The sequence below is a fragment of the Taurulus bubalis genome (genome assembly GCF_910589615.1).
Source record: "Taurulus bubalis genome assembly, chromosome: 21".
Lineage (NCBI taxonomy): Eukaryota > Metazoa > Chordata > Actinopteri > Perciformes > Cottidae > Taurulus > Taurulus bubalis.
The window spans coordinates 7,759,958-7,783,021 of record NC_136609.1 but is presented as its reverse complement, the minus strand read 5'-3'; the positions used below and the strand labels follow the sequence as shown (position 1 = coordinate 7,783,021).

Genomic DNA, 23,064 nt, shown 5'->3' with positions numbered 1-23,064 from the left:
CACAAAAAAATAATAATACGGTGGTGATGGATCTACATTCAGGTACCCCCCTTTCTTTTTTCTTCTGTTTTTCACCCTCTGGCTTTTTCTAATTAGACACAGCGTGGCAAATAGGAATAGGAATGTGATTCATGTTTTTGGTGATGGTGATGGTGATGGAGGAGAAGGGTGGAGGAGAGGATTGGGGAAAGGTGGTGGTGGTGGTCGGGGGAGAATTCATTACATGAATTGTAGTGCGCTGGTTTCAAACGCAGTTGGATCTCACACAATGGGGATCACGCTGCAGAAAATAGTACCCCTCTTTCGATGTCTTTTCTCTGTGATATCCCATTCTGTCCGGCGGCTGTTACGGCTGTAAAGGTAGACGTTTCGGATGTTAAAGAGTTACAGCCTCATTGAGCAGAGATCGTCCCGCCGCTTGATTTAGTGATTTCTGTAATGGTCCGCCTCTGTGTGCAGCGGAGTTTCTTTGTGTGAGTTGGGTCGCCTTATTGAGATTGCTAGACCTCTGGGTTTATCATATTAAGAGGCTGACGAAACAGTTATTTTGGTTGCGGCTCTGGAATGTGGTGCTTTTCTGATGCTATCTTGTTCTTTGTTTGTGTTTGTGTGTGTGTCTCTCTCTCTCTCTCTGTATGTGGATGTGTTACAGCTCTAAACAACAAAGTGAGCAGAATCTCAGTCATGGCGAGGCTCGTCCTTTCCCTCCTGCTCCTGTGTGGATGCCACAATAGGTAAGCTAGGAGCTAAACAAAAGAGATGTGGTTGTTACCAGCTTTAAAGTAGAATGCTATTTATCCCCTAAATAAAGCTTCTTAAAGAATACAGCTTCGGTGATGTTATTATAAGAGCAAAATGTGTTAAAGTTGCCATTTACTCGAGAATGTTCAGTCATCAGTTTACGTTCTGTTGCAACCACAAATCCTGATAGCTCCATCTGTAGTTCTGTAAATGACTCCCTTACATATTTATATATTGCCTGCCGGCTCTGCCCTCCTCTCTTGATCGCATATCCGCTCTGCACTCTGCTACATCGCTGCTTAAGTGGCTGTCCTGCACTCAAGTAAAAGCGAAACAGATCTTTGGGCGATGCTGTCAGTAAATCACTGGAATAGTCCACTCTCCCAGATCAATGGCTTTTAGATCACATGTTCAAATCCGCCTTGTAACCTTCCTCCTGTGTCACTCCCTGCTCGTCCCTGTGCATGGACACAATGTTCTTTGTAAGAAAAAGAAGGTTGTAATTTCCCTCGTTTTCTAGCAACAGAGGATGTGCTCATCCCCGAGACATAATGCATCGCTTCTTGCCATATTTAGCGGGGGAACTCATTTGTTTATATTTGGATCACATGTCAAAGCCTTAATTATCTCTACTGGTAGTTGTGAGCAGTACTTATGTTCAATAATTAATCACAACAAGCCTGTCCTTAATGCAGTAAGCTAATTAATCACAATAACCGTGTCATGTTCGACGTCCTGCCGTGTACCCAATGCCAGGAGCCTCTTTTTTTTACGCTTGCTCCCTTGTTTCCTATCCTAGTCGCTGCCAGACCCCCACGGAGGCCCAGAAGGAGGCGGCGGCCAACGACAACAGCACCGTTTTCACCAGGATCCTGGACGGGCTCCTTGACGGTTATGACAACAGGCTCCGGCCGGGGCTTGGAGGTTTGCTGGGGATCTTATTTATTTATTTATCATGTTGGCACCATTCTGGGCCCTTTTTTATTTTATTTGAAAGCAAGTGATCTTAAATTAAAATATCATAATGTTACAGTCGAGCCTCCCAGCATGCTAACTTAACCCGCTAACCTGAACTCCATTGTTAGAGGCCCCGTATCGCGCTGCGATTTCATGCACCGTTTCACGGGAAATGGCTGTGACACTGGCAGATACCAGGGTCGAAACTGTGAGAGCAGGTGTGAAATTTTCACACCCATGTCAGCTCAGGTGAACGCACACGCACGTTTCTCAGATGCAGTGTTTCTGTCTCAACCGTGGCCAGGATCAGGAGTGCACGCAGTATTTTTCCTGTACGCCGCCATGGTCGGGAGAATAAATCAATCCGGCCCTCCTCAACACAGCCTGCGTTCAGCGCACTGGGGTGTTTTATTCACACTCTTCACCCTGGCAACCGGAGGTAACCTTGAGAGCTGACAAATTGCCATTCAAAGATGGAGAGTTCTTTTTTTCTAAAGGGCCACTGAAATAAAAGTGTTTCATTATTTGTATTTTTATTTTCGCCACCACTACCTCCATGTTCTCCATTAGCGCTGCACTTACTGCATGCACCCTCACACCGTTGTTCCTCATGTTCAATTTGTTTCCCACGTACATACCGGTACCTGTCCCCATAATTCATTTCTCCAAGTAGGAAGAAACAAGGCTTTTTTCAAGCCGAATGCCTGATGTGTCATAGCAAAAAGCCTGCTCTCACATCCTGGTAACGGTTGCTACTCTTGACAAGAGGGCCTATAAATACATTCTAGGGGAAGAAAAAAATTCAGCCCTTCATTCAGCATTCAACAAGCTGCTCTCCACAGCACGGCCAATCCCGGCTCGCTAGAACCAAATGTATATGCGTAGCAGAGACTTAGTTGACTTTGCTGGTACAAATGACGGATATAATGTGCTGCCTTTTTCACATCGTCTCCAGAAGGAATGCATGGCGTGAGAACATCACGGAAATGTGTGGATTCATATGAATAATGAGACTGGGTTTATTCTGTAGCTGCCATTCAACCGATGCAGGTTTTTAATGCCAATATTGGTTGTATTGCCTAAATATCTAATTCATGTTTTTAGATTTGGACCATTTGCATTCACCCCTCAGTTATTATCAACCAGTTTTCCTTCAAAACGTCATACTTATCAAGATGTCAACGCCTTTGAAGCTAAAGCTGCAACGATAGTCAATTAGTGTATTGACAGAAAATGAACTCTTCATTTTATTAAAAAAAAAACTCCTATGATTCCAGCTTCTCTCATATAAAATGAGGGTGTTTTTCTTTTTTATATCATAGTCAATTTAATATCTTTAGGTTTCGGACTGTTGGTCAGACAAAAATAATTGTTTTAATCGACAATGAAGCCGGTTGTTAGTTGCGACCCACTGATCCGTTAAAATGCAGACTTTTACGTGGCTCAGGGAAGAACGTCCCACACATCAGGGGAAGATGTCGCCTAATAAACCAGATTATCAATCCTATATTGCTACAATTAAAATTCAGTAAAATTATTATTTTTCACTGTCTTTTTAATGACCACACCGTAAAACATTCCCACCTCTGCTCTCTCAACAGAGAACGTCACAGAGATCCAGACGAATATTTTTGTCACCAGCTTCGGCCCAGTGTCGGACACGGAGATGGTGAGTTCATCTGCAGCAAACACCGTAGATACACAGAGAGAGAGAGAGAGAGAGAGAGAGAGAGAGAGAGAGAGAGAGAGAGAGAGAGAGAGAGAGAATGGCTGGGCTGGCCACACACAAACAAAGGCTACTGTGGGTATTTTTAGATTGAAACATATATTTACATTTCACGAGACTGTTACCAATGCTCAGGCTGTTCCCTGGAAGTACCCTCGTTGTGTCTTTGAAGACTGGTTCCTTGAAAATGAGACCAAAGGAATGTGGATAACTTAAACATTTAAGATTTAATGCAATGTGGCTGGCCTATTCCAACTTGTTCCAAATGAATCTTCCCTTTATTAATCCATTCTCTTATAAACTATAAGGTTCCACTTGGATAGCGGAATGCATTAAATCTCCTCTTTCATTAAATCCTCTATTACACCCCGGAATCTCTCTGGCACACTCTGACACAGCAGCTGCCACTTTCCCATAATTGACTTGAAGAAGGTATTGACAAGGGCGCACGATTGATTAATGAAATATGGCAAGAGACCTGAATGGTTCTGCGGTCCATAAAAGCTTCCATGTCGGCCTGCTAACAGCAGTTTCCCGACCATTCGTTTGTTTGTTTCCAAGCTCGCAGCGGGTCGATATTTCGCACACGAGCAGATTTATGACGGATTTCTACACCGCTGTGTTTGATCAACTGCAAATTGTTGGTGGATTTATGTAGGCATAAAGGAGGAGCCGCTGTCATAGGACGCAACGTGCCGCAGTATTTTATGCTGATGGGCATTTCACGGCACGTTTTCCTGTCTTAATTTACTTATTTGTAACTCTGAACTGGGTCAAAAAAATGCCCCAAAACCCCAACATAATGATGCTGCAACAGAAACTGAGACTCTATAAAACTTTAAATTCTTGTTTCGGGTAAATACACCGCAGATGAAGACGATGCTCTGAACAGTGGGCGCTCCTTCCCAGAGAAGATCTTTTGCCTCTGGCATCCCTTCAGTCTGTTTTGGGATGAAATGATCAGAGTGCAGACAGATCGGTAAACACAAGTTTTACTGACATCACATTACATGGCTTCTGGGTCCAAACAGTTACTCCCTCACATTGCTCGCCTTTTCCAGCAGAGCTCTCTGAAACCTCCGTTTTACCCCTGTCTCAGGAATATACCATCGACGTCTTCTTCCGTCAGAGCTGGAAGGACGAGCGTCTGTGCTTCAAAGGGCCGATGGAGATGCTGCCGTTGAACAACCTGCTGGCCAGCAACATCTGGACCCCCGATACCTTCTTCCTCAACGGCAAGAAGTCTATCGCCCATAACATGACCACGCCCAACAAGCTGCTGAGGCTGCAGGACGACGGCACTTTGCTCTACACGATGAGGTCGGTTCTTTGACGTTTTAAAAAAAACGCAGAATAATGAGCTATGAATAATTACAAACCCACTTGGTGCCCAAGGTTTATGGCACTTGAAATATGCCGCGAACCACACAGAAGTACATTTGTCAGCACAGTGCTGAGGTTCAAGGTGCGGTGTTTATTTGCCCGTATTCAGTCTCGGAATTATTAAACCTTTTGTGCCATACAGCTTTTATTACAGGTTAGTAAAGGGAAGGTTTTTATAAGTTCATAAAAGTAAAAAAACTAGCTACCAAGGCCAACATAATACACAATACAGGCCTGCACTCAGAGAGAAAACAGTGATACAGTGATAAAAACCCTCAGTGTGTGTCATAGGGAGAGACTGTAGGGAAATAGTGTCACCCAGTGGCCAATCACTGGCATTTGATTTGTAGAGCAAAGTGAATGGGAAATAATGCAAGTATTTCTTTAAAGTATTCTTTTTCTTTAAGTTTTTTTCAATTCATATTAAGTTATTCATGATACATACGAATGCCAGAAGGAAGTGTCTCTTTAAATGAAGGGTTTGAGAAGAAACTGCAGAGGGAGATCATCCATTATGAAAAGCAGCCTCATTGTGAACTGTAGTTTTTGGCAGTGCTGCAGTGAACTATAGTTGGCAGTAACGTAGCGGTGAATTAGAAGAAGAAAGAAACAGGCCATCAACCAGATGGTGATCACTCTGAATTAAACTAGAGATATTTGCAACTTAAAACGCTGACCAAGTGAGGACAAAGTGATGTTAACTTGAGACACTTCTCTCGCATAAATAGCTGTTGTTGTTCCGCCAGCGTAACCATCGGGGTTCCCTGTGACCTTTGCACCATAGAGTAATTTTGTGCTTATCCTAAGGAGTTACTGCAGCTGCAGGACTTAAGAGTGACTGTATCACGGATGAGAGCACTCTATCTGATACCAGGGCCACCCACAGGGAGAATAATGCTGGATGGATGACAGATTATCCATATGCAGCCACGCTGACATATATACATATCTAAAGAAGTGCGTACTTACAGTCACCTATTTGTCACATGCAGCCAACACACACATACACACACACACTGATGTCTTCTGCACTAATCAGTTATAGTGACGCTCAACTTTGACCCCGAGGCTTAGCAAGTGAGGGGTTGCGCAAATGTGTGCACGTTCATTTCCATATGCGTCATTTTATGGAAATCTATGCATTACACGTATTTATGTCTAAATGCAAAGAACACACACATGAGAGAGAGAGAGGGAGAGAGGGGGGGCTTGCACTTCCGTCATCTAAAAATGGCATCGGATTCGCTGCCACAGTTGAAACGAAGCAGCAGTAGGTTGCTTTTAATCGTCTAATTGTTACAGTACTGTGCTCGTCATTACCAGCAGAGCTTAACCACAGGCAGCACTGATTTTGTTTCCTGCATAAACACACACCGACACACACAAACACACGCACACACACGTGGACCATCTGGGTACTTGCAGGTTATCAGCTAACTCAACAACAGCTTCTTTTTTTTGTGCCTTTTCTGCATTTTTTCATAGCATACAGCATCCTTTATGTAGAGTAGGTGCACCATATGTGTTCATCCCCAGAGGATCCACTCAGACTTTTGTACACACACACACACACACACACACACACACACACACACAACAACAATATATCCGACACGGGTGCATGTTCCTCTGTCATGTCACATTACGAACACCACATCCTCTCTCACGCAACTTCCACGTCCCGTTCGGGTGTCACTGAAAGCTTCTCGCTCATGTCATTTGAAAAGCATCACTCTGAGAAGTTGCAGGGGCAAGTTTCGATTTGTCTTCGCGGGTAATTCATAAAACGCAGCTTTACTAAACCAGAAAAACGATGTGCTTGTTAATGTGTAAAGACAGATGGACGCATGGCGGCTCAGTGGTACACGGAATAAAGCCCCTGAATTCAGAACTCTGTCCTGTCGTCCAAGTTCTCGACTTTTCTGCAAAGTCCAGTATTGGAAACTTTTAGATTTCCCACAGGCGCGAAAGGTGCATACGTGGGTCTGTTTCTGGGGCGTTACCGCTGTGATGCACCGCTTTCCACTTATTCTAAGCTCCTATTTTACCCCTGATATTTAAGTTATAACTGCAATGGGATAAACAGTCTTCTTTTAAAGGGACGGATTTTCTGGCACTAATCACGCTCCAAATTAAAAGCAAGTATCTTTACAGGCATCCCTGCTAATGGGGCAAGGCCACATGAATATTTAGAACATGGTATAATAGCCAACAGCCATGTTCTCATTTATTTCTCCCAAAGACACCCTTTCCTCTCCTCCAATCCCAAGCCTTCAGCTGTTTTAGACGCAACAATGCAGTTGGAAAATCCTGCGCTGATGTCGGCTCTTTGGGGACCAGAGGTGGCCTCTTATCCCACTTTGCTATGCTTCGTTCACTTTGAGAATATAATTGGGAAACCTCCTGCGGTGGCTACGTACATGCTGGAGGTTTTTTGGAGCGTTCAAAAAAAAACATGACCCAGGAGGATTCGGCCACATCTCGGTGACACAGTTGTCATCAAGATTATGATACAGATCAGTGAAGGAAAAAACGATTAACGTTACACTGTAGCTAACGCTGAGGTTGCTCATATGCCTGACTGGGTAAAGCAGAAAAACAAACTGCTGTAGAAACCTTTCAGGCAGGGATATTAACGCTTTTCTTTTCTCCTCTGAGAGCTAATTTGAGGAAATGAAAGTGGCCGGGAGCTACTCAAGTTGTACATCGCCAATAGCAGACGTAATTTCTGTCTTACTTTTATGGCCCTTTAATAACATTCCAGCCACAGCAGTCGTCGCCTCTATTACAATCCCGCCATAGGCGAAGGGCTTTTTGTGTTCCATTAGGATGTGGGCCACTAAACGAGGTCTCTGCCTTGGCCTTCTTCGTCACTGTTGTCTTTCAAGCGTCGCTTTCGGCTCCATTACCTTCTCTGTTTGTAGGCCGCCACCAGCCGGAAAGCCCCATAAAAAGTTGTGAAGTGGCGCCCGGCGTTGCACTGACTGACACACACATTTATCACTCACAAAAATTGACCCACTCTTCAATACAATATATATTGTATAAATTATAAAGTATACATTTATGTCCATATTCTTTGAACCTTTAATGAGCCACTGAGAGACGAGTCGGAGCTACTCCTTTAAACATTATAAACGGGTGTTTTTGTGCACTGGTTTCCACACCACTTAATTCCACTTTATTCCGCCCCGTTAAGTTCAGTGAACCCACATCATCACATCACTGTATTACTGGTCGACATCATGCAATGAGCAAGAAATGCACAGAGGAACTTGATTCAATCTGGGGCAGATATCTGAAGCAGGAATAATTATGATTCTGTGGTTCTTTTAGGACAGGGAGAGAGTGAGGTACCATCGTAGAAGCTAAAATGATAACAACATGTTGTGAATGACTGGTAAAGAATACGATTTGAGAAGCCTGTATATGTGAATGATTGACATCACCAAAACGAAGCAAGACATAAAACTCAGGTTCTTAGCAATTCAAATGGTTCCTATTAGGAGATAGAGCTATGTGTAATATTCATATTTGAAGAAAATGTAAAATGACCTGCATGAGCGGTTGTCACAGAGGTCATTTTCGAAGAGTTTCCCTCCAGTATACTTCCTGGAGAGACAAATAACACAGAGACTATGTGGCCACCAGGTGGTAGCATTGCCACTGTAATACTGGTTTTGCTGGTGAGAGAGGGGAATACTGCACTTCATGCCTTGCATGAAACTGTAAAGTTAATTTCACCTCTGTTCTGAGCTCAGATTGGTTAATAGTTATTATTTAAAAGAGACGGCAGAGCTGCGACCTTCCTCTCAATTGTTTTTGGTACCCTGTAATTTTAGCAATTGTGGTTCTTCCTGTAATTACACGGTGCTCTGTCGAAGAGATCTACATGCTCGGTTAAATAGTCAAAAGGTGGTGACGGCTGAAGTAAGACCTTGCTACGTGTTTAATTTGTATATTGTATGTGTTTTGCCTCAGACTGACCATATCGGCAGAATGCCCCATGCAGCTGGAGGATTTCCCAATGGACGCACACGCCTGCCCGCTCAAGTTTGGCAGCTGTGAGTATAATCCCATCTCTGAATGTCTACTTTTTATGTTCATCTCGCTCGTCGCTATATGCTAATCCCAGTTTCTGCGAGTCCAATGCAATAAGTTTCACCAGAGTTTAATCTAAATTTAGAGCAATTCATTTAGAACAATTAGGAATCATTTTGGCTAATTGATGGAATGCTGCTGCAGGGATTCAGTCCACAAGTCATTATCTGCTGGAGATTGCAAAGTTTCCTCACATTAAATTGTCAAGTTAAAGCGCTTAGCTAAAGTGCTACGCTATTGTAGCAGTAGCACAAAAGAAGTAAAGGCCGAGGAGTGCAAAGTGAGTTTCTGTTTCTCATGTATGTCTAACAAGGCACATGTATGTATATTATTTCAGTGTTCAGACCACAACTGTTTTTTTTTAATGTTTTGATAAATCAAAGGCACAAAAGTCAGAGTTTAAGGAGGTATACATGCACATGCACTGACTCAGATTAACACACAATAGTAAGCAAAGGCAGCGACAGGATCCTCCTCAGGTTAGTCCGACCAGAGAGGATTATGAACAGGGTTCAAATCACTTGTGTGTTTTACGGTATCAGTCACAGTCAATTTGAGTCAACCAGCATGCACCGTAAAGGGATTTTGCCCAAGCAGCATGGCCTCTGGTTCTTTGACAGGTATTCGTCGCCCCGCCACTGCAGCTACTATTCAAGATAACGGTAAAAGTCGCTTATAGAGGAGAAGATTAGCGCATGTTCTCCAACGCTCCATTTGGCCACGATCCGAAGGGTTCTCCCAAATGTCCTCTAACAGGACGGCTTGTCTGTGCGGCCTACCGGCGAGGACATGGCTTGAGTGGCCCTGAGGGTATTTAAAGACAGATCTGGCAGAACGCCACACCTCGGGAGCCTCTTGGGCTAAAAGGATGAGGCTCTTATCCCCAGATTCCTGTGTAACGCCGTCCACCCACACCCACTATGTAGAGGAAGCACATTCGACTGCAATCCGATTACAGCGTAAGGAGCTGTTGGGCCTTCCCATGGCAAACGCAAACATAATCACCCCCGCTGAGAAGCCCCGCAGGTGAGAGGTGTAAGTGTATAATGGGAATAATGTGTTGATGGTGACACTGCTGTTTTACAAGTTTCCCAGAGGAGAGAAGATCTTTACTTTCGGTGTTCTGAGCGCTGAGACTTTGTGTGTCTGTCTGACCTGACCACCACCTGGTTTATCTCTGTCCTCAGGTGGCTTTACGCCACACACACTAAACCTCCTCAACACACTGCAGCAGGACCCGCACAACCATTACTACGACGCCATGGCACAAAGGGCGACAATACCTTTTCCTGAAGTAAACAAAATGGCTGAAGTGCCTGACACGGCATCCACTGTTTACTATTGTACATCAGTGGGGGATGAAAGGGGAAAGCATCCGGTGTGATGAAAAATGGGCAAAATTAATCCCTCAAGCAGCCAAATCTCTCCATGTCCTCCTCCTTTTTGTTTCTACGCAGACGGGCATGGTTTTAGTTCTGTTTGTTTGTTTGTTTGTTTGTTTGTCAACAGGATTTCTCCTGAAACTCGGTGGAGCGGATTGTCTTTGACGGAGGTCTTTCTAGTTCAGAATATCATGATTTGGTCATTCGGTGACCACAGAAGCCATTTCATTTCAGGCTGGACAGTCTTTTTATACAGACATATCTACCAAAATAACAACATTTAATTTTTTTCTTCAGTTTTCTCACCAATTCTAAATAGTTTAAACAGATAAATAAAGGGTTGGTAAAACATTTTTGTTATATATATTTTTGAATTCCCTCAAGGACCAATCAATAACTCAGATACGATATTGTGACTTTCTCGCTATATTTTGCTTTTGGAGCTCGTGCTGCTCGCTACTTTGAGTCGAGTGAACTCTTGCTAATTTCTGAAGATTAACTACTTTTAATGATCTATTTTGCTACTTGACTTCACTATTAACATTCATGTTGAAATGAATATTACATTTTCAATTCCATTTACTTAAACATGTGATATTAGGAAATTAATCCTCACCAAACTGCATGAATGCCAGTCGAGCAGTCACTGTGCTAAGCTCTCATCACTTCCCTTTAATTAAGAGGAGTTCAGCTGGCATTTTTTTTCCCCCATTCGCAGATGATAATTCCCAAAAATGTCAGTTTATCAAAATATAAAATGTTTTTAGTTACAGGTAGCAAATCAAAAGCTTTAGTTGAGGTTGACTGAGTGTAGTTTGGTGATAAAGTGTATATTGTCAAAAAGGTACCAGGGTTAAAGCCCAGTCTTGGGCCACATTTACGAAGGTCATCATAGCCTTGACGTGCACATTCGTACAGCCGTGCTGCATCGCTCCTTGTATCCAATCATTGGTGACAGAGTGGTGATTTGTTGTGTAATATAAAGCACAAGGGCCTGCTCTAAAGTTGGTTCAGGTGAAGTGGCAACTAATCCCCTTTTTTCTGGCGTACAGTACCTGTGTCCTAATTTAGCTGCTGCCATGGCCTTCAGCCATCAGCTCTCACATACACACATCCTTAACTGAAATGCTGCACTTTCTCCCTTCACCATATTTACACATTTGGCCGTGAGACACATTATAAACGGCACTAGCTTTAACGGCTAGCGTTGAAAACCTCTCCGGAATAACCACACGAGTACCATAATCGGCGGCTCTCAGACGGAGAGAGAAAAGAAAATGACTTTGCAGAGCTGTTGTTTACAGCGCGGCGGGTGTTTAGGAGCCGCTTGTTCCCCGAATAAGTGCATAAAGATGCAGACGACAACGCTAGGTGCACAAAACCAAGCGGAGAGGGAGGGGGAAACAATAAAAATCCACTCTAATGAGTCATCTCTCAGCTTGTCTTGCCCTCAGCCCACAGTGGTTCCCGCTGAACATATGTAGTAGTCAATCACTTCATGATTGCTCTCCTTCTCGGAGCCCTTCATAGAGTCCAAAGATACAGCTGCCTGACTCATTCGTATCAATGAACTTGAGCTTTCATGAACAGCAGAGAGAAGCCTGCCATCCCAGCATCAGAGCATTCTCAGAGAAAATGAGGATGAGGATTTCCACTTTAACGAAAGTTATAGGTCAAAGGTTTAGGCCCGAAGCTGAAGCCCAATCATGGCCCAAGTTCTTGTTGGTTACTGCAAACTTATGCTACTTAAGGTATATTCCACAGTTGTTTTAACTGTCAAAACTTTCACAAAGTAAGTTGTTTTTAATTGCCTGGGTGAGCACTCAGAGTTTTTGTTTAGATATGAGGATTTCCGCACATAGGTCACCTTCGCATTTAATGGTCCAGGCTCTCGTAACACGGGGTTAAAAGGGGTTAAAAGGGGTTAAAAGGAGTTAAAAGCGACCCTGTGGCAGTACTTTGCTGATGTTGACATATGTGACTCCATGAAAAAGAAAAACACATGCACTCTGTATTCTCTTCCATCAGTATTTCAGAGCTACTGTGTAGTCAGTGATGAGTTTGGCTGAGTTGTCGCTCCCTTTGCCGAGCACACAAGACGGGAGCAGCAAAGCATTAAAGCGTGACCTGTTGAAAAGTTGGCACAGGTGCACCTTCTCGCCTGCCAAGGTCTTTAGCTCTTACCCTACGTACTAAAATTCCCCAATAATCCCTTATTGCAATCTAACTACCCTACAATCAAGGTCCTGGCATTTGGCCTGACAGTGGCCAAATTTAAACACTATATTGTACAACAGCATGCCGCTGCCAAGGGAGCACCCAGAATGGAAATACTCAATTTAAGATGTCATCCGCTGGACAGATAAACCACCACGCTACCCAAGGTCAGGCCGAGGGTTTAAAGGCTGTTTGATACAATGCGCTAAACACATTCGAGTGTTGAATTGCAGATTCCTCCGGATTGCATGGATGTCTAAAGGGAACCGTGCACACTAAAAGCAGTGCTCGTCAGTATAGCAGCAAATTATCGGCACTTCCTGTCTACCAGTATTTAATTGCAGCATTTAGAGAACATCAAAATACAACAAAAATACAAAATATTGAATGAAATTGATTCTGCTGACGCAGCCCCTCTCTCTCTTTATTTAATGTATCGAATATAAGGTGACATGATCACAAATAGCTTCTTTTTTTTTGGTCAAAAATACTGTACGTCAACACCTTGACAATAGGGAACACACAACATAGATTGTTTCCTTTATTATTTTCTTTTTTGATAAATAGAACACTTGGATTGAAACTCAGGCTGCACTATGACAGATAACAACTGCAAACATGCCATTTTCAGAACAAATCCGAGATAAATCCCTCTCACAGTTTTCATCTTTCCATGTTCCCGTCCTCAGCGGCTGATAGATCGATGTCCAGTGTTTGTACAGGATTCATCAGGAATAAATGAAATAGTACGGGAGGCTTCAGAGTTTGAGCTCTGTTTTTCATCACAAGGGTGATGCAACACATTATGGTTAATCTGACTCGGTCTGGTTCCTGCCGACGCGGGAGCTCACCTCTGACCCAGAAGTGTGGTTTAAACAAAAACACACTCAAATATCCGCCCACACACACACAGGCATGCAAGCGAAATTCTGTTTTTGTTTTTTAAGCCTGCAGTCTAATCAAAAAGTGCTAGAAAGATCTTTCTTCGTAAGTAGATTAACATACATTTGGGATGTTTGTATATTAAAAATGAACAAGTTCTCTGTTCACAGGCTTACTTCTCTGTCTCTCAGATGCATATCCGGTGTCAGAGGTGGTCTACACTTGGACTACGGGAGCTGGTACGTCTGTGGTGGTGGCAGAGGGCGGCTCCAGACTCAACCAGTACCATCTCATTGGGCAAAACGCCGGCACCGAGAACATATACACGAGCCGAGGTGGGTGTGTGTGTGGCGGTTTGTGATTGTGTGACCGTGGATAAAGAACAACACAAATAATAAATACAAGCTAAGAAAAGAAACATGAATGTCACTCTGTGAAGGAAGGCGTCGCTGCATGGATTCTGAATAATATTCATATAATTTAGACCCCCCCGTGTTGCCTTTGGGTCAAAATGACCCATCAACACACATACATATACAGGGTCCTTTTGACGAAGAGGGTTGGAGGGAGCAGGCCTGTATTGTTTGTTGCCATTCAATATGTGTGTTCTGTACAGTCACTGCAGCTGTGACGTCATGCAACAGTTTGAGAAGCGTTGTACAGTCTTATTCATGTCTGCATACGTGGAGAACTGTTTGTGTTTCATGCAGATGCAGTTTAGAATGAGTGGGGATTTTATTTGACCTTTTGCCGTAACTCAAACTGCTCGCCCACATTTCAAACCACTCTACCGTTAGCTTTGTCGGCCACCTCCACAGTGCAATAGTCCCTTTAACTACTCATACAATCCCTCCCCCCGCCGTTCTTGTGAACCTTTTTCCTCCACGAGTGAATTCATACTGTATGTGGCGCACGATAAGTGTAATACCAAACAACGTGATGTAACTAATTCTAGATTAGAAGAAGATAAACGCCGCGAGGAGAGATGGCCGTGCGGGGCCGAGAGTAAATGTGGGAAACATTATCAGGAGATCAGAGTCAATGAGTGGAGGCGAGTGGAGGAGAGTAGCCTATCCCTCACACAACCAGCTGTCTACAGGCCCGGACAGCCCTGTCAAACAACACTTATCCCCGCATGAGCCCATGCGCGCGCACACACACACTCACGCGGCCACACACACACTCAGAGTTAGAGAGAGACCTGAGACCTAGGGTTAATCCCTCCATCCAACCACCCATCAGCTTTTGCATAAGAAGATGACATCACAGATCAGTGAGGGATTGGTTGGTTGGCTGTCGCTGAGTGTATCTGTGTGTACGTGAGCACCAAATGTCCTCATAATAACGGTGAAAGACCGGGACATTTTGGCGGTCGCCGGTTCATTCAGCTGCGGGTTGCATCTGAGCTACGGGTCAGGCTGAGGGACATTTTTACATGGATTTCATGAAGTACGATCGGAGGCTTTCAAATTAGAAATGTAGCATGATGGAAACAGTTTGACTCAGAATGTCAGCTAGGTCCTCGCAAAGATAGCAAAGGAAATCTGTGTGTGTCTGCTTGTATGTTGGGATTGGACAGCCTCGCTCTGACGCGTGGGGGTTGCATGGGGGTGGGGTGCGTTGAAAGGCATCTGCTTAATACTCTTATGTAAAACGGAACTGTAATACACTTCCTCCCCCCAGTTTCTAGTAGAATCATTATTAAAAGTGTGGATTTCCCCTGTTTGTTTGTTTTTTTGGTGCTTTTTTGTTTTTTTTTGCACGCCACAACCTAAACCTTACTTCCGCTTTCAAGCAAAGGGTTAACGGGTTGTATTAGTTATTGTTAGTATTGCTGGTTCATTTGCTGTATGGTTGGTCGGTTAACATGTTGATAAAAACCTTGTCTGAAACTGAATACCTGTCTGGTGACTACAATTAAAATGGACAATACCAGGGATGCCTGTATAAAAGTTAAATATGGTAAACGCAGTGCGTGTATCCTTGAGGCCTTGTGAAGCACTTGCAAAAAAGATTCTTGCAGTATTTGTTTTATCCTGCTCACTAGCGGGCCACGTTTCTATTCAATCAAACCATCAGCTTCTGACACATTGTCAGCATCAATCCACCGGTTCTGGCACTCCAGTGACATTGTCAAACTGCTCCTTCCTTCTCATATCTGTGGTCAAGACCAAGCAGGAACTCCATTTCGTCTGTTTAGAAGTCAATAACCTGACCTCAACATTTAAATCGATAACCGAAGTCATTTGATACGTCGGGACGGAGATTTATTCGTTCCCCTTTAAATCGCCGTCTGCCATCTGGTGTTCTGAATACTACAATAAAAATGCTCAACATTATCTGTGGAGTCCATTTAGCCGAAGGACTGAAGGCAGTAAATCATCATTCATGCAGCCCAAAGCGTCCGTCTGGAAACTGTCCAAATCAGCGCTGATGAGTTTGGGGCTCTGGGGGTCACATTCAGTCCAGTAGGTTAATTCACTCTGTATGTGTTTGACCCTTTTGCTAATAACTTCCACGGACCAAATATGACTATCAACTTTAGCTAAACATGCTATAAAGGGACTATTACCACCTTGGAAAAACAAACAATCGGCCCCCGATCAGTTTTTTGCATTGCATCTTGGTACGAACTAGTACTGACGTGTCCTCTGGAAGTCAGAGTGCAGCGACTGTCCCCAGAACGACGTGCGTTTGCTTGTGAGCGCCTGCAGCGTCCTCTCTGCTCCGATAAAAGTCACCCGGCGTTAACTATTCTTCCCCTCGCTTGATTAAAGCCAGTCTGACAGCCACCTGCTGTTTCACGGGGTCTAGACAAAGTAATGAAGCACTTGTAAACCTGAAATTCAAACACAGCAGTCAATTAACGCTCGCCCGGCCTTCCTCGTGTTGAGCACCAGCGGTTTCGTCTGTTTTTGATTCGTTGATGATGAGCAGAGATCTTCGAAAAACCCTCCAGTATAAGAAATCCATAGCTCAGAATATTGCTCAGATGTTGTGAGCCTTTAATTAGTGCATCTAATCTTAGAAAACACTCCCATCTGAGGACACGAAGGAGGAGATTAGCCCACAGGTTTCTCTTTAAAGACATCTTTAGAGGATGTGACTTCTGCCGTCTCAGAAAGCAGTACCTTTCCTAAAAATAACTCCCGACTCTAAAAGTAGAATAGGCGCCCTACAGCTGCAGTTTGGCGTGCTAAGGATAATTGCTAGTGTGGACCTCAGGCTAAAAAAAAAAGCATTAATATCCCACTCACCAGTTGACCAGCATGGCAGCATTGTTCCCCGCGATAAAAGGAAGTTCCCCTCGGACGTTGCGAAATACAAATCCTTGGGAGAAAAGCAGTAAGATCCACCAGAGGAACATGTTCCTCCTCATTCCTCTGCCCCCAGTCCTGTCGGGATCCATGCATCAAGGGCAAAGGTGGCCCCGGGGCGTCCCAGGTCGGCAGCGCCGGGCGGTGTCCGGGTGTTTCCGACAGAAGTAGAGGTTCACGGGGTTGCTGTGAGCCAGGCGGCCTGGAGTCATGAGGGCGTCAGAGGGCCCAGGTGATGGGGTCGCGGTAAGAACTAGCGGTGTTGGGGATCTCCTGGTCGAGGCATGGCCGTGGCCACAAGTGTCGTATTTAGCTGTCTGCCCTCGGCACGGAGCGACCTGCGGAGCAAACAAAATTCTACCTCACTTTATCGGGGCCGCGGCGCATTTTCCTGAATTGCTTCTCCTCCCCTTTCGTACGGCAGCTAGTCCCGTCGAGAGCGCTTGATCCTTATTCCACAAACAGCTGTCGGATAACACCCCCCAAAAATAAAATAAAATAAAAAAAGCCATAAAAGATAGAAAATGTCCACACGGTTAGTCCCCCTCCATCCCACCAGTGATTAGCAGACAGCAGAGTCCCTCTCCGCGGCTTAGAGTGTGTGTCAGCAGTTAGAAAATCATGCTTCATGTGTGTTTCAGGGTGTGTATGTGTGCATGTCGGCGCCTGGATTGGCAGGGCGGAGTGGGCGGAGCTTAGGGCTCTGTGAGGATCCCAGGACAGGAAGCCTCACCCCAACCCTCCCCCTTCTCTTCTCCTCCACACTCCCTCTCTTTCTCTCACTGATGGCAGGATGCAGATTGTAACCGGGGATTAGGGAGGTTCAAAAATCCGATTTTGCCCGGAGAAAGCCTCATGTATTACTCTGCGTGTGTGTGTGTGTGTGTGTGTGTGTGTGTGTGTGGGTGTGTGTGCATGCGCCCTAGTGTGTGGAATATAGTCATCGGGTTTTTTCATAGTTCACCAGCGCCTGCAGTCACAAACTGCTGCTGGCGAGAGGATTTTTTAAAGCCTCAAATGCAATCTTCAGTTGTTTAACTCTCTCTCTCTCTCTCTCTCTCTCTCTCTCTCTCGCTCTCTCTCTCTCTCTCTCTCTCTCTTTCTCATTGACGACACTTTCTCTGTATTCACCTCCAACTGTCTCATCCCAGACGTTAACCACATAATACTCTATTGTCATGTCCTGGCGATAATCAAAGCGGGCTTTTTCAGTTTGCTAATGGGGCTGAATTCAGGTTCATTTCGCCGTTACGTTCAACTGAATATGAAAATGGTATCTCTTTATCTCCATTTTCCAACGGATCTATCCCTACCGCTTCTCCGTGCTGCAGTTTGCGGGGAGCCACCTCTAATTGCTTCATAATGAAATAGCAGAGAGGAGGAGAGACGCATTAGTTGGCGGAGAAGAAGAGAAGCGTTTATGACCACTTTTCAGGCTGCCAGGTTTATGGTCATAAAAAGTCATTTTGCCAGTAATGATTATGTCGTCCTGTGTGGTAACCCGACACCTGTGGTGCTGTAAGCAGGTCGCGTCACATATTCATAAATCCACTATGTGCGAACAATATTGGCTGTGGTTGGGTTTAAAGCAGACATTGTGTTTATTGTTCGTTTCTAACTTTGATATCCTTTTTAAATCTCTGCCTCCCCCTCAGGGCAGTACACAGTGATGATGGCCCACTTCTACCTGAAGAGGAAGATTGGATATTTTGTCATCCAGACATATATGCCTTGCTTCATGACTGTAATCCTGTCCCAGGTGTCATTTTGGCTAAACAGAGAATCGGTTCCCGCGAGGACCGTGTTCGGTGAGTGAGGCCGCTCATTTACTGATTTACTCGTTTACTTCTCAATGTTTTATTTGTCTGGGCAACACTATTCCTGCCGTGCGCGTGTCACGCGCGGGAGAGTAATAACAGAAGAGCAGCAGCGCCGCAGCGGCTGGCAGTTAAGAGTTATTAAAGCGCCCACCTTTGTTGTGCAAGGGGAGACTGGTCCTCGCTTCCGGGCGGCCTGTGAAAACTCAATTTAAACTTGTCACGGCCTTTGTTTGCACCCAGGGGTGACCACTGTGCTGACGATGACCACCCTCAGCATCAGTGCCAGGAACTCGCTCCCTAAAGTGGCCTACGCCACGGCCATGGACTGGTTCATCGCCGTCTGCTACGCCTTCGTCTTCTCCGCCCTCATCGAGTTCGCCACGGTGAACTACTTCACCAAGAGGAGCTGGGCCTGGGACGGCAAGAAGGCTCTGGAGGCGCAGCACCCGAAGGTACAGCTTGTGGGCACTTTGGCAGACTTGTTTTCTGATTTTTAGACGACCTAAAACACACGAAAACTCGCAGAGATTTGGAATTGAATTGGAATATCCCGTCCTTTACTTGTGCGGTCCTTTGCAACACATTAAAGGAATATTTTGGTATTAGATTAGAAGATCAATAACCCTATCATGTCTGTATGCTAAATGTGTAGCAAGAACCAGGAGATGGTTAGCCTAGCTTAGCATAAATACAGAGAAAAACAGCTAGCCGAGCTCTGTCCAAAGACTTCAAAAATGTCCACTCTTCTAAAGCTCACAGTAGGAAGGCACATGTTGTTACCTTTGAACAGAGCTAGGCTAGCTATTGACCCCTGTCCTCAGTCTTTATGCTAAGCTAACTGTCTCTCTATATGTCCTGGCCGTTTGCTACGTAGTTAGTGCACGGACATGAAAGTGGTATCACGCTTCTCTTCCTAACAAGAGAGCAAATACACCAGTTTGAGCCACTTTTCCGTGTAAAACATTAAGGTGGTATTCCCAAATGACAAGTAAGTTAGAGCCTGTTTTAGACGTGTCAATCACAATGAACACGATGCATCATGAGTCATCAGACTGTTGCTAGCAATTATCATGATTATTAAACAAGTTCCTTGCTTGAATATCATCAGAGATAACCAGGGGAGCTGCGTTAAAACATATCCCTGCATATTTTAGTCATTGTAAATAAACACCAGACCTGAGTGAAATCCAATGAAACAGCATTTTACCAGAATGTTTTGCCAGAAATGTTTCCCTTCTGTAAACTCACTAATCGTTCCAAACAGACTGGAAAAACACTGATAATTAGCAGAGCACGGTGCTGTAAGCGACTCCCCCTCTCAATGTGATCTGTCCCACTTGCAGAAGCGAGACCCCATGGTGCTGTCCAAAAAGCCCAACAACGTTTGCTCGGCGGGCGTCAACTACACGCCCAACCTTACCAAGGACGTGTCCATCTCCACCATCTCCAACACGACGTCGGTGCAGCTCCGGGCCTCCGAGACCAAGCTGGTGGACCCCAAAAAGACCTACAACAGCGTCAGCAAGATCGACAAGATGTCGCGGATAGTGTTCCCCGTCCTGTTTGGAACCTTCAACCTCGTCTACTGGGCCACGTACCTTAACAGAGAACCGGTGCTGAAAGGAGTGACCTCAACGTAATCCCTCTGCTCTTTTTTTTCTTTCTTTTTTCTGAGACAGAAAGTTTGTGTCGGGGATTAAGTTTGAGCCTAATTTGCGAGTGTGCGGACAAACAGGAAAAAGAGTTGTTGTAACAAAAAAATAATTAATAAAACACAAATATCTGCGCTTGAAGAACAAAAACAAACTATACTACACTATCTAATTCAAGTACTTTGAATGGATGCAAGGCTGCAACCGATCCCTTTCCTGTTTTCCATGGCCTAAAAAACTGCTTTGATCACGAAGAAACTACGTCGATGAGAGAGCGGCGGTTTTTGCTTCTTTCTCATCTATCCCACTGCAGTTTGCATGACGCTCTCCTAAAAAAAAGGAAACAGCGGACTCCTCTTTGTCTTGAATACCGACCCATGTATATGTCAATCTGCTCAAAGTGTGGGAGCGCGCTTCATTGCTACTACTTGAGGTTTTAAACGAAACAAACGCAGTTATTTTTTTAGCAATTTTGCCTAAATTTTAACGTATTCTTACTCTTGGAGGCTTGAACTGCACTGAGCTTATGCTATTGAGAAACCTTGCAATATATAATGCATTTGAGTTGATTTAGAAAATGTACTTAATTCCACACTGTGGAAGAAACCTCTCTTGAGATTAATGCTGCAAGTGCATTAATTATTATGTTTTATGTCTCTTAAAAAAACAAACACACACAAAAAAAAAACTTTGCCATTTTTTCCCTCCTTTTGCAGCGGGTGTTTATGTGTCTCTTTGTACATCTTTACTTGAAGATGCAGAGCCTTCTGCTGCAGGCCCGCTCACCCAAAAGCATTGGTAGCCAGCGTCTCGGTGGAACATGACGAAAAAAGATCGAGTGCTACCTGGAGGTGAAAAAAAAATGTATTCATAAGATTATCATCGCAGGTTTTTTTTAATTCTTTAAAGGAAGATATAATTCTTCATTCTTCATTTATAAAAAAAAGAAGTCAAAGTCGTCATTTAGCGGCAGCTTGCCAGCAATCAGGAAAATACACTTATTTGGCCCACTTACACTGGGTAACTAGTCAGCTGTGGGCGGTGTGTTCAGGACAAATTTAGGATTGGATATATGTGCTCTGACTGAATGTTGAGCCCGGGTCACTCGGCTAGGAAACTAATATTCACAGTCGAGAGACCAGTGCTGGAAACGCAGAGTGTGTCACATACAAACCAGCAGAGTGAGAGTTTGGAGACTCTCCTTCAGGCTGCAAACCCCCGATTTAGATCAAGCCCCATCAACACTGCAACACCAGCAGCTCCAGGCGCCGGTGGTCACAAAGATAGATTCTCCGTGAATGCTGGGCAAATTTGTAGTCTTTTCAAATGAAAAAAAAACCCACCAATCTCCATCCACGACAGCAGAAAAATACATTTTTGCCTTGTGGAAGTATAGACATTTCAAAAAGATGACATGCTCATTTGTACACCAGCAAAAATAGACAAAACTAATCCCCAAGAAACTGACTGAAAAGGCCTGTAGCCTGTATCTGTGGAGCCTGGTGACTCACAGGGCTCGTCAGGGAAGCAGTCTAGCTGGAGCGCTAACCGCTCCACACGCTAGCCAGCCTGCTTTAGTTTTAAAAGATTGGTGTGAACTTTGAGCGACAAAGATTTGGGTCTCATAAGGGAATCATGTAAATAAACTTTTAATTTCCCACTTTTGCTTTGACACACACAAAAAAAAGAGACTTGAGGCGTTGAGACTCCCATTGTTTGAGTTTTACGCCCACTTGGATGGAAAAGAAAGAAAGACGTATCTAATGTTGACTTTCGTTGTGTGAAGGTATTTCCATCTGATTTCTTTTTTCTCAATGTTTGCGTGCACACGCGTGAGACTCTTTTTTTCACTTCTCGTCGCTTTTAGAGGAGCTCACGTCCGGCTTTTGGATCTTTGAATCTATCCGCTCGTCTCTTTCTACAGCGACTTAATGAAACTGGAAGCAATGAGCACACGCTGTGGCATTTTTGGGCTGAAGCCCACCATAGCCCACACGCATGTTGGGACTCGTTGGACTATGGTGAGACATACTCAGGAACCAAAAAAAGGACCTTACGCTCCCAGCAGAGGAGTCGCCTCAGAGTCACTGTTCCTTTGAGCTCTCGGGTGTTGTGTTTTGGGAGCGTCGCCCGCTGCTACTGTACCTGCTTTGCTTCGTGAAACTGGGACCTACGGTGAATGTCGTCATAATATCAGCTGCAAAATTTGTGCCATAATTTCCTGTAGCGTTTTTTTTTAAGTGCCAGTTTGGGTTGATGTTGAATCCGATGAAATGCAGTTGACAAGGCGATCCATGGCAACAAGTCCAGATGAACAGACCGGACATCCTTTCTCCCCCTCCCCCCCGTAAAGACATCCAACCTCTGTATCTGTTCCTCCGCTGACTCTGCTGCTCAGACACGTGATACACAAACCTTTAGTTCATGATTTCTGCAGTAGTTTGGGGCTCATTTGTTTGTTTCGTCAGAGCTGTGACGCGCCAGTGCGGCCGGATTCCAGCTGACTAAGCCTTATTTTGAGTTGCATTACCAAAGGAAATGAAACTGTAATGAGCATTTTGGGCCCCAATCATGCGAGTGTATTTAGCCTCCATTCTTTTTTCTATGGATGCCGATGTCGGCCGTCTGTCCTCCGCGAAAACATTCCCATCAGCCTTAGCTGGGGAGCGCATCTGTGCTGCCAGGCCGCTATGTTCCCCGGCTCAATATCCTCTTAATATGGCTCATCGAGGAGATCCCTCAATGGTCTAAGCAATGTTTTTTAGTTAGATGATTAGTGTAAGTTTCCCTGGTTCACTATGTTGAAATCACCGACAGCTGAAAACCGCCTCGAAACCCACACCTTCAAATTTTCAGGTGTTAGACATTTGTGTTTCCACAGTGGCA

The 23,064-nt window shown here is 44.5% G+C and overlaps 2 protein-coding genes across 2 annotated transcripts in view; one reads left to right on the top strand and one right to left on the bottom strand.

Annotated features, from left to right (window-relative positions):
* LOC306752882 (gamma-aminobutyric acid receptor subunit beta-3-like) overlaps window positions 1–16,798 on the bottom strand; it is a gene marked incomplete at both ends in the record, with an annotated part of 49,769 nt that extends 32,971 nt beyond the window's left edge. The window contains one exon of the mRNA XM_079236711.1: window positions 16,647–16,798. Within this exon, the coding sequence (XP_079092837.1) occupies window positions 16,647–16,798 (152 nt within the window). The remainder of the gene's footprint in view (window positions 1–16,646) is intronic.
* On the top strand, window positions 658–20,166 carry LOC306752886 (gamma-aminobutyric acid receptor subunit alpha-5-like; the record flags this gene model as incomplete). Its single annotated transcript, XM_079236715.1, has 9 exons — window positions 658–734; window positions 1,541–1,665; window positions 3,300–3,367; window positions 4,524–4,744; window positions 8,789–8,871; window positions 13,581–13,724; window positions 18,362–18,514; window positions 18,767–18,978; window positions 19,870–20,166. The coding sequence occupies exons 1-9, from the start codon at window positions 685–687 to the stop codon at window positions 20,164–20,166; spliced, it is 1,353 nt and encodes a 450-aa protein (XP_079092841.1). The 5' UTR covers window positions 658–684.
* Window positions 20,167–23,064: the final 2,898 nt, after the last annotated feature.